At 35.9% G+C, this 12,426-nt stretch overlaps 1 protein-coding gene across 1 annotated transcript; it reads right to left on the bottom strand.

Moving 5' to 3' along the window:
• Positions 1 to 10,777: 10,777 nt before the first annotated feature.
• On the bottom strand, positions 10,778 to 12,338 carry LOC104246995 (early nodulin-like protein 7). Its single transcript, XM_009802919.2, has 2 exons — positions 12,046 to 12,338; positions 10,778 to 11,271 (listed from the first exon to the last, which is right to left on the bottom strand). The coding sequence occupies exons 1-2, from the start codon at positions 12,230 to 12,232 to the stop codon at positions 10,922 to 10,924; spliced, it is 537 nt and encodes a 178-aa protein (XP_009801221.1). The 5' UTR covers positions 12,233 to 12,338; the 3' UTR covers positions 10,778 to 10,921.
• Positions 12,339 to 12,426: the final 88 nt, after the last annotated feature.

Raw genomic sequence — 12,426 nt, 5'->3', positions numbered from 1 at the left:
CCACCATGAGTTAATGGACGACTAAAGATGGTGATTGATGACCAAAACCAATACCTAAAACTAGATAATATTGATCATTTTGCCCTAAGTGCAAGCTCAATAAATACTACTAGAAATCCGGGAAAAAGCGACCAAAAATTAGCGACCAAAATTGGTCTGTCAAGAAAAGCGACCAAAGTTGGTCGCCAAACTGCCGAAAATAATAAAAAAATATTTGAAATACTTTAGCGACCAAAGTTGGTCGCTATTTGGCCGCAAATTTAGTCAAATTGTTGACTGGACTGGTCAGACTTGCTTGATCAAATATATACTGAGATTAGCGACCAATATTGGTCGCTAAAGTGGGACCCACATTAAATTTGTTAATTATTTTATAAAACTTATAAAATATAAATATATATAATTTAAAACTTGCGACCAACGTTGGTCGCTAATTGAAGGATAAGTTGATAGCGACCAACATTGGTCGCTAACATGGGACCCAGTTATAATATTTTAATAAATATATATTTATTTTAAAAAAATTAAAATATAAATAAATATAATTCAAAAGCTAGCGACCAAAGTTGGTCGCTTAATGAAATAGAGACCAACGTTAGTCGCCAATGTGGGACCCAGTTCTAACGTTTAACAATTTTTATTATTAATTTAAATATTATATAAAATATAGATAAATCTGATTAAAATTTAGTGACCAAATTTGGTCGCTAAATTAAATTCATGTACAGTTAGTGACCAACTTTGGTCGCTAAATTAAATTCATTTACAGTTAGCGAACAAAGTTGGTCTCTATATGGTCAAAATTAAAAATTACTTTTGCATTTACTATGTAAATAATATAAATGTAGGTCGTTAACACTTTTGTAATACAAGGGATGAATAGTACTACGAAGCGGGCGTGTGTGTCTATATATATATATATCTATATATATATATATATATATATATACTTACGCTATATACTATGCACTAAGTATAAGTGTATTAGGTAATACTGTATCGAATATAGCTTATATATATAATATATGTACTTACGCTATACTATGCACTAAGTATAAGTGTATTAGGTAATACTGTATCGAATATAGCTTATATATATATAATATATATGTACTTACGCTATACTATGCACTAAGTATAAGTGTATTAGGTAATACTGTATCGAATACAGCTTTTATATATATATATAATATATGTACTTACGATATACTATGCACTAAGTATAAGTGTATTAGGTAATACTGTATCGAATACAACTTATATATATAATATATGTACTTACGTTATACTATGCACTAAGTATAAGTGTATTAGGTAATACTGTATCGAATACAACTTATATATATATATATATATATATATATATATATATATATATATATATATAATATATGTACTTACGCTATACTATGCACTAAGTATAAGTGTATTAGGTAATACTATATCGAATACAGCTTATATATATAATATATGTATTTACGCTATACTATGCACTAAGTATAAGTGTATTAGGTAATACTGTATCGAATATAGCTTATATATATAATATATGTACTTAGGCTATACTATGTTCTAAGTATAAGTGTATTAGGTAATATTGTATCGAAACAACTTATATATATAATATATATGTATTTACGCTATACTATGCACTAAGTATAAGTATATTAGGTAATACTGTATCGAATACAGCTTATATATATAATATATATGTACTTACGCTATACTATGCACTAAGTATAAGTGTATTAGGTAATATTGTATCGAATACAGCTTATACATATATATAATATATATGTACTTACGCTATACTATGCACTGAGTATATGTGTATTAGGTAATACTGTATCGAATATAGCATATATAATATATACTTACGCTATACTATGCACTAAGTATAAGTGTATTAGATAATACTGTATCGAATATAGCTTTTATATATATACTATATATACTTACGCTATACTATGCACTAAGTATAAGTGTATTAGGTAGTATTATATAGAATATAGCTTATATATAATATATATACTTATGCTATATTATGCACTGAGTATAAGTGTATTAGGTCATAGTGTATCGAATATAGCTTATATATATATATATATATATATATATATATATATATATATATATATATATATATATATATATATATACGCTATATTATGCACTAAGTATAAGTGTATTAGATAATACTGTATCGAATATAGCTTATATATATATAATATATATACTTACGCTATACTATGCACTAAGTATAGACTGTTTGATCAAAATAGTGACCAACATTGGTCGCCATTTTTGACCGTTTGACCAAAAGGCGACCAAAGTTGGTCGCTTTTGTAGGATATAAATATAAATAAATATATATATATATATATATATATATATAAGAGGAAAATAATTATTTTATTTATTTATTTTCATATATAGCGACCAAAGTTGGTCGCCATTTTGGTCAAAGGGTAAAAAATGGCGACCAACGTTGGTCGCTATTTTGGTCAAACAGTCAAAAATAATTTGGCTACCAAAATAGCGACCAAACTTGGTCGCTATTTTTTTTAACAGGAACCAAAACGGGTTTCATGTCCATTCTTTCAAAATTATTCCCCAAATTAAAATCTTTCTCCTCTAACACTCAAAAACCCTTCCCCCCTCCGACTTCCAGCAGCAGCGACGCCCCCGCCACCGGCGACCCCTGACGGCAGCATCAAATTCCGGCAACCTCCTCTTCCAAGGTTAGTTTCTCTCTCTTTTCTTTTATATTTCCGAAAAACAGTGATTTTAGGGGTTCAATTCTAATATATTAAGGTTCAAAGTTATATATTATTTGTTCAACTATGTTTAGTTCAAAGTTAATTCCATGTTAGGGTTTAATTTCTCCATGTTAGGGTTCAATTTCTCCATGTTAGGGTTCAATTTCTCCATGTTATATATTATTTGCAATTTTTAGGGTTCTTATTAATACTTTTAGGGTTCAAATAAATTAACTATTTAGGTAGACTAATTTATATATGGGGTTAAATTTCATTTTATGAAGCAACAATAATAGGATATGAATTGGACTTTTAGTTAACTAAAAAAAGATTAGGCTATGAATTAACTAATTTAATTTGTTCTTGCTTTATTTAAATAGATGGAACATCGTTCTTGGATGTACAATAGGAATTATCCTAATCGGCGGGGATTGCGGGAGGATTTTGTAGAAGGGGTTGAGGACTTTATTAGACATGCAATGTCACTTCCGCCATACATAAAAGAAGGAGTAATTAGGTGCCCTTGTGTTAAGTGCGACTGTATGAAGTTTGGAAAACCGGAGGAAGTTAAGGTTCATCTTTATATGGTGGGGTTTATAGAGAATTACTTTGTGTGGACTAATCATGGAGAGATGGATGGTAGCCATGGGATATTTCATAACATGGTTGTTGGTGAAAGTAGTAGGTCGAGGGAGAATAGAAATAGTGATTCCAGAATTCATGATATGGTTGCGAATGCTTTTGGAATGCACTTTGGGGGTGAGCCCAACGAAAATGTTGAACAAACTCCTAATGATGAAGCAAGACATTTTTATGAACAGTTAGAGGAAGCTAGTCGTCCATTACGTGAAGGACGTCCGCACTCTGAGTTGTCTGTTGCAGTTAGATTACTAAGTATCAAATCTGATTGGAATATTTCTCAAGCAGCCATGGATTCTTTCATTGACCTTATGCGTGAACTAGTTGACGAGGAAATCGAATTACCTGGTGATTTCTATAAGGCAAAGAGATTAGTTTCTAAGTTAGGACTTTCGTCAATGAGAATTGATTGTTGTGAAGATGGTTGCATGTTATATTATAAAGATGATGCGAATTTAAGCAGTTTTAAATTTTGCGGAAAGTCTCGTTTCAAGAGGCTTTCCAGCGGGAAGATGGTCGCTATCAAGGCGATGCATTATTTACCTCTTATACCTAGGCTAAAGAGGTTATATGCGTCGATGAGTTCTGCTCCTCATATGAGATAGCACTTTGAAAATAGAAGACCACCTGGTGTTATGTGCCATCCTTCAGATGGAGAAGCTTGAAAGCACTTTGATAGGACATATCCATGTTTTGCTAGTGAACCAAGGAACATTCGGTTAGGTATGTGTGCGGATGGCTTCACGCCTTTTTCTGTATCTGCGATACCGTATTCATGTTGGCCTATCTTTCTTACACCTTATAATCTACCACCCGAGTTGTGCATGACTAGTCCATATATATTCTTAAATTGTATTATTCCCGGTCCACGTAATCCGAAAAGTTTGATAGATGTATATTTGCAACCTTTGATTGATGAGCTAAAACAATTGTGGTACGATGGTGTTGAAACATATGACATATCAACCAAGCAGAATTTCAATTTGCGTACTAATTTAATGTGGACAATTAATGATTTTCCTGTGTATGAAATGTTGTCTGGGTGGATGACTGCTGGGAAGCTAGCTTGTCCTTACTGCATGAAAAATAGTATAGCGTTCACTTTGAAACATGGTCGAAAGCAATCATGGTTTGATTGTCATCGTCAATTCTTGCCTGAGGGTCATGAGTTTAGAAGGATGAAAAATGCTTTCAAAAATAATAAACTAGAATATGATTATCCACCTCCGATACTTTCAGGTGATGAAATTTGGGAGAGGGTCCAGAACTTAAGTAAAGTTACTGAAGTTCCACCGTATAGATTCCCCGGATATGGTGTTACTCATAAATTGGACCAAACAGAGTATATTTTGGGAGTTGCCTTATTGGAAGGATAATCTTCTCCGTCACAACCTTGATGTCATGCATATTGAGAAGAATTATTTTGACAATTTGTTCAACACAGTGATGGATATTAAAGGTAAGACAAAGAATAACCCAAAGGCTAGAATGGACTTACAAGAATATTGCAGGTGACCTGAATTACACTTGCAGACAGCAAACAATGGTAAGTTATTCAAGCCCAAAGCAAGTTACACATTCACTTTGGAGGAAAGACGGCAGATTTGTGATTGGGTAATGAAATTGAAGATGCCTGAGGGTTATGCGTCGAATTTTGAGAAAAAAGTTGATATGGAGGTAGGGAAGTTGAGCCATTTGAAAAGTCTTGACTGTCATGTTTTCATGGAGACCTTAGTGCCTATTGCGTTTTCTGGTTTGCCTGAAAGAATCTGGAAACCCATCACTGAGATTAGTTTGTTTTTCAAAGACTTGTGTTCTTCCACATTAAGGGAAGAAAACCTACGCCGGATGGATCAGAACATTCGTGTAACTTCGGGTAAGATGGAAAAGATATTTCCATGTGGGTTTTTTGATGTGATGGAACACCTTCCAATCCACCTTGTACACGAGGTACGACTTGGAGGGCATGTTCAATGCAGATGGATGTATCCCTTTGAGAGGTAATATTATAGTCCATATATAATTTTCTGTTTTATTTGAATGTTCTTGGCTAACCTGAAATTATGTAGGACAATTGGCAAATGCAAACAATTTGTTAAGCAGAGGAATAGAATTGAAGGATCTATATGCGAAGCTTATCTTGCAAAGGAAACTGCTCATTTTTGTTCTTATTATTTTGAGAGCAACGTGCCATGTGCTAGGAATAGGCCCAACAGGCACACGGTCGACCTTACGAATGATCCATTATATCCGCCTATGTCCATATTCAATCAACCAGGCCGATGTTCTAAGGATGGTAGAAAGAGAAATTTGAGTGATATGGAGTTCAAGTCAGCTACACTTCATGTGTTGCTAAATTGTCCCGAAGTAGTACCATTTCTCAAGTAAGTATTGATTTAATAGTTATCAAAATATAAAATTTACTGTGATTACATCTCAATGCAACTACTAAAAATATTTGATGTGTCACAGTCACTTCGTGGGTCAATTTGGCCAAGTGCTGTATATACGACATTTCATAGGTGGTTCAAACAATTTGTAAGTATATCCTTAAAATATTCTAACACTATGTAGGTAAACAATGTTTGGAAGTTATGCTAACTTATGAATTTTGTTAACAATATGTAGGTAAATGATCCAAATAATGGTGTAAATCAATTTTTGAAAGATATATCTTGGGGACCTGGGGTTGAGGTCACAACATATTCCAAGTACGTTGTGAATGGTTATAAGTTTCATACAGAGGGTTGCTCTAAAAATAAAAAAAGCAACAACAGTGGGGTGTGGGTTCAAGGTGGTGATGGCAACCAAGTTGGAGATATTGATTATTATGGTGTGCTCAAAGAAATAATAGAACTAGAATATTCAGGTAGGCCATTTAAGAAAATTATTCTCTTTAGATGCAAGTGGTTTGACCCAAATCCAACAAGAGGTACGAGAGTACACAATCAATACAACATAATTGAGGTTAATCATACGAGGGAGTATGATCGCTATGATCCTTTCATAATTGCACATAATGTTAGGCAAGTGTATTATGCTCCTTATCCATTTCGGCGGAATAAGTCCGATTGGTGGGTTTTAATCAAAACTAAGCCTGTAGGTATGGTCGAAGTCGAGAATGAGTTGGATATTGCATATCAAAACGATATCTCCAGTGTTCACCAAATAGTGGACGAACTTTTAAAAAATGATTTGGAACATCCTGAACACATATTGGAAGAAGCTGATATAAATAAAGTAAGAATTATAGAAAACGAGGAAGAAGAATCAATTGATGAAGCTCAAACTAGTGAGGAAGAAGAATTCTCTGACGAGGAAGAATACGTCGATGAGCTTTAAAAAGTTGGTTTCTTCGATAACTCTCGTTTATAGATAGTTTACTTATATGTTTCAATCTAAATATGTATTATATTATATAGATGATAGGCAAGGGTCGAGGTAACAATGAAGGTAGTGGTTCTCGGAGTCGAGAAAAGGCTAGGAAGCAAAAGAGGAGGGTAGAAGATACTACTCATTAATCTTTTCCACCATCTTCTGATTTGCCTATCACTATGCCACAGCCTCTACCCCATGGCTATACTGAGCTGCCACAGCATCACCATCCCTACACCTTCATGCAGACCCCGGGTGTTTCTTCACAGGGCCATCGGACTGTGCGTCCGACATACATTCCACCTGTCTCACTACCACGTGGATCTCACCCAGCAGCATCACATGGATCACATCGATCCATGTCACAGCCACATGGATCACAGCCATCAGTGTCACAGCCAGTCGGGTCACAGCCACTCGGGTCACAGCAGTTAGTATCACAACCACTTGCGATCTGTGCAGCTATATCGCAGTCACAGGGATCACATCTATCGTCATCAGCGACTCCACCTATTGGAGGCCTTCGCTTGCGGGATAGTAGCTCTGACCCCCTACTCCTTCCACACATGCCTCTGATACACATGTTTCGGACGATGATGCTGATGCTGCTACTGCTTCTGACGATGAGGTGCATTATGATCAGTATGGCAGGATCATCATAGTCCCTGAGGGTGATGGGTAAGAGTTATTTGTTATTTTTATGTTTATTTTTTTGTACAGTTTTTACTAAGATATTAATTTGTTTTATTTATTAAATTGCAGGTTCCTCCCGAGTAATATTACTACGAGGATAATCACCAAAGCAACCAGAAAGCTTTATGATGCCCCTTATGCGTCTTGGCGTGAATTCCCATTCTCACTGAAGGAGGCAATTTTCAATGAATTTAAGGTATAAATGTTCTTTTAAGCAGTATAATTATTTATATTTATGATATTTCCATATAATATTTAACTTTTGAAATACAGAGCAAGTGTGTATGGGAACACCAGTATAGCGCGGACGTGGCTGCAAATTTTAATCTCAAAGCTCGCAAGCGGTTGTCGCATTCTTTCTCCATAGCTAGACAGCTGAACCAGAAGCCTGGTTGGTTGCTTCAGGAGTTTTGGGATAATTTGCAAAGGCAATGGCTTACTGCAGAGTTCTTACAGAAGAGCGAAAAGGGAAAGAAAGCTCGCGCATCTGAGAAGGGAGGATCATCGCACACTGGAGGTACGGTCAGCCAGGGGACAATAAAAAGAAGAATGGTACGTAATTGCTTAATTTATTTTAATTTTCAAAGTATATCTATTCTATTTATTAATTAAAATTTATGAGTTTTCAGGAAAAGAAGTTGGGTCGTCCGATGAACCAAGATGAGCTATTCAGGGAGACTCATATTGTGAAGAAGAAGAAAGAGACGGATCAAGAAAGGTGGGTCGAGGGACGTGCCTCGACTGTACATGTAAGTTTTCACTTTTCATTAAGTATTTTCATTTACTTTTATATAAATTTTGAAATACTAATTTAATTTACTTTTTCTTATAGGATCGCTTCAGAGTTGAAGCTGAGGAATTCATACGCAGCCAGCCACCTAATGAGTCGGGCGCGTCATTCCAACTTTCGGCCGAAGATGTTGAAAGACTATGGACGCGGGCTGCAGGCGGTCCAAAATGGGGGAAGGTATACGGCCTTCCTACTAAGACATTCCATCGCTATAGGTGTGGAATGCAAGGAATAGGGACTTCCTCGCAAGCCAAGCAACTTGATGGGGAGAGCCTCTCCGCTATGCGGGAGACTGTGACAAAGCTCACATCCAAGCTAGAAGCGTCCAAGGAAAGAGAAAAGCTTAGAGATGCTCAGTATATTGGCATGGTCGCTCAGTGCCATAACATGCAAGAGCAGATAAAAAATCTCCTAGCTGGATCTTTTTCGATTCCCCGGTCTCGGCCATCATCACCAGAGGCTGCTCGTCCCCGTGCTCGTTCGTCCCGTCCTCCAAGTGGTAGCCTGGCTGGTTGCTTCAGGAGTTTTGGGATAATTTGCAAAGGCAATGGCTTACTGCAGAATTCTTACAGAAGAGCGAAAAGGGAAAGAAAGCTCGCGCATCTGAGAAGGGACGATCATCGCACACTGGAGGTACGGTCAGCCAGGGGACAATAAAAAGAAGAATGGTACGTAATTGCTTAATTTATTTTAATTTTCAAAGTATATCTATTCTATTTATTAATTAAAATTTATGAGTTTTCAGGAAAAGAAGTTGGGTCGTCCGATGAACCAAGATGAGCTATTCAGGGAGACTCATATTGTGAAGAAGAAGAAAGAGACGGATCAAGAAAGGTGGGTCGAGGGACGTGCCTCGACTGTACATGTAAGTTTTCACTTTTCATTAAGTATTTTCATTTACTTTTATATAAATTTTGAAATACTAATTTAATTTACTTTTTCTTATAGGATCGCTTCAGAGTTGAAGCTGAGGAATTCATACGCAGCCAGCCACCTAATGAGTCGGGCGCGTCATTCCAACTTTCGGCCGAAGATGTTGAAAGACTATGGACGCGGGCTGTAGGCGGTCCAAAATGGGGAAGGTATACGGCCTTCCTACTAAGACATTCCATCGCTATAGGTGTGGAATGCAAGGAATAGGGACTTCCTCGCAAGCCAAGCAACTTGATGGGGAGAGCCTCTCCGCTATGCGGGAGACTGTGACAAAGCTCACATCCAAGCTAGAAGCGTCCAAGGAAAGAGAAAAGCTTAGAGATGCTCAGTATATTGGCATGGTCGCTCAGTGCCATAACATGCAAGAGCAGATAAAAAATCTCCTAGCTGGATCTTTTTCGATTCCCCGGTCTCGGCCATCATCACCAGAGGCTGCTCGTCCCCGTGCTCGTTCGTCCCGTCCTCCAAGTGGTCGTTCCTCCCGTCCTCCCCGTGATCATTCTTCCCGCCATCGACAAGTAGACCCTTCTCAATACCGTGATGATGATGAAACTTCATCAGACGGTGATGATAATGATGTACCAAACAATGAATGAATTTTAGACAATTTGAACTAGACAAATACAATTTGTTTTCCATTGGGTTGTAATAAGAGTTAACTTAGTTTGGTAGTTCTATTGAAATTTACACTTTCTTGGTTTTAATGTAGCTTTTAATGTTGTTTTTGTGTTGTTGTTGTTGTTGTTGGGTTGTTGTTTGGTATTGTTATTGGAATTGTTGTTTGAATTGTTGTTGTTGTTGCTTGTTAGGGTTTTGGTATGACTGGCAGGTGGTGTAGCTGCCAAAAGAGGCAGTTTCTGCCAAAACAGGCAGTTTCTACCAAAATAATACACAGAAAAGCGACCAAAGTTGGTCTCTATTTGGTCGCTTTTCATGTTAAAAAAAATAATTTTCTGGAGAATAGCGACCAACGTTGGTCGCTATTTACCCAGATTTCTACAAAAAGCGACCAAACTTGGTCGCTATTTCATTAAAAAAATAAAATTTCTGGTGATATAGCGACCAAAGTTGGTCGCTAATATTTAAAAAATAAATTAAATTCATGTATTTAGGGACCAAAGTTGGTCGCTAGTTTAATAAAATAAATAAATAATTGAATAAAAAAGCGACCAACATTGGTCTCTAGTTTTCAAATTTTAAAATATAATATTTGGATTAGAGACCAAAGTTTAATGATTATTAATAAATAAATAAAAAATGTATTTTATATTTAGAGACCAACTTTGGTCGCCAAATTTATATTATTAAATAAATAAAGCGACCAAAGTTGGTCTCTATGGTCAATATCCGGAAAAATTGGTCCATTTAGCTTAGAGACCATCAATATAGCTACCATGCCCTTTTGGTCGCTTTTTAGCCCAATAGCGACCAACTCTTTGGTCGTTTTTTAGCCCAACAACGATCGCTTTTTCCCGAATTTCTAGTAGTGAAAATAGAAATCACCTAAGTAGAACTTACAACAAAAGAAAAAATTACTAAATAGATATATAAATTCCCATCAAGTAGGAGGGATGTCCATACACAACAAACTCAAATGAGCCATAAATCCAGTCCGAAAAAATGGAACAACAGATTCTAGAACCTAAGAATGCTTGAAATAATTAGCTAAATATTCTTAGTAGACTATATATGATGTTAGAACTACATCACTAAACAAAGACAATAATAGGACTCATGCTAAACCACCAAGCACTGCAACAATAGGCGAAATCAACACCGAAATGAATGTCAGCGGAATTGTTGAAACAAGAGCTGAGCTTGAAAGTGGCGATGGTGCAGGCGCCATTGAAATTGGCTGTGGTGGAGATTGGGAGATGGGGTATAGTGGGAGAACTTCAATGGCTAAACGCTGGCCATTTTTGCAATGCTCTGGATCACCGCTCACGAAGTAAAAGGGACCAGCCCTGTTAAGATTCACTGTGGTGTTGCCGTCCTTAGCGCCCCAAGTTGGATGAGTCCTATTGCAATGATAAAATTCCCATTTGTCCACTACAATAACCGAGTCATTCTTGTACTCAAAACCTGCATATAAATAAAACTACGTTACGTATTTAACCTTCATTTATCCAAAGGGAAATATAATATACGATTGTAGGTACTAAGGTACTTTTGCGGAATCTTCAAAATATACTACTACTAAGTTATAATTAGAAATTATTCGCAGTAAATAATATTTGTGTACACATACAGATTAGCTTTTAGCACTAACATTTTGTGCTTTTGAAATTTTAAGTTAAATAATTTATAATTGTTGAAATTTCAATTTTTTTGCACATACATGAATGTCCCGAGTCAAAAATACTAGATTCAATTGAACACATTAAAGCCCCACTTGTTCATAAATATTTTTTTCTTTTTTTCAAAAATCTGTTTGTTCATGAAATTTTGCAAGTTTTTGAAAATGTGTTTTTTCAAAATTTTCAGAAAAACTTTTTTTCCGAATCACAAAGCTGCAACATTTTTTCAAGTGAAATGCATGTCCAAACATAATTTCAAATTTCAAATATCATTTTTCAACTTAACTCCAAATACTATGTCCAAACGCATACTAAATGTGATTGCACTACTTCTCCTCAGCGTACATGTAAGGCAAAAGTTCATGTAACTGAAGTTAAATATGACTCATCGCGTTGCTACATATTTAAAAGTTGCAGCAGTGTAGAACATATGCGTAAAAAGGAATGAGTGGTGAATGAGAAATCAAGAATTACTATGCATGCATTTTATATGCATAAGTATACACAGAGGAGAAAGAGAATAACAATTACAATTAGTAATATAAGTTGATTGACTTACGGAGTGAATCGCCGACGTGAAATTTCTTCTTTAAAGCCCAGTGATGATAGAGATCTGTTTCATTAACACCTGGCTGACGCCAACCAACTTTGAATTCCTCGCCGGAGGCAGCATCAACGGAAGATATTGTAAGGCTGATGAAAAGAGCAGTGACGAAACAGATAGTAATAAACTTGATCGAAGCCATGTTTGTCCTCCTAATTGTTAACGAATTATGATATTGGTAATGCTTTTTACTCTATAAGTAACGCAGTGAAGCGATGTGGAAATTTGAAAGCTCTAGGAAATCTCTCACTTTGTATTGTGGTCAAGGATGTTGTAGTATGAAGCTATTAAATAAGAGGGAATTGAAAGCTGCAAAATGCAAACGTGGTGGAGAAA

The sequence above is a fragment of the Nicotiana sylvestris genome, chromosome 3 (assembly GCF_000393655.2).
Source record: "Nicotiana sylvestris chromosome 3, ASM39365v2, whole genome shotgun sequence".
Taxonomy (NCBI): Eukaryota; Viridiplantae; Streptophyta; class Magnoliopsida; order Solanales; family Solanaceae; genus Nicotiana; species Nicotiana sylvestris.
Note: the sequence above shows the minus strand (reverse complement) of the source record. Positions and strands in the feature narration are given on the sequence as shown.

Coding starts and splice junctions, on each gene's coding strand:
- LOC104246995 (XM_009802919.2), bottom strand. CDS start 12,232: ATGGCTTCGATCAAGTTTATTACTATCTGTTTCGTCACTGCTCTTTTC. Junction 11,272..12,045: donor TCACGTCGGCGATTCACTCC/GTAAGTCAATCA, acceptor ATTTATATGCAG/GTTTTGAGTACAAGAATGAC.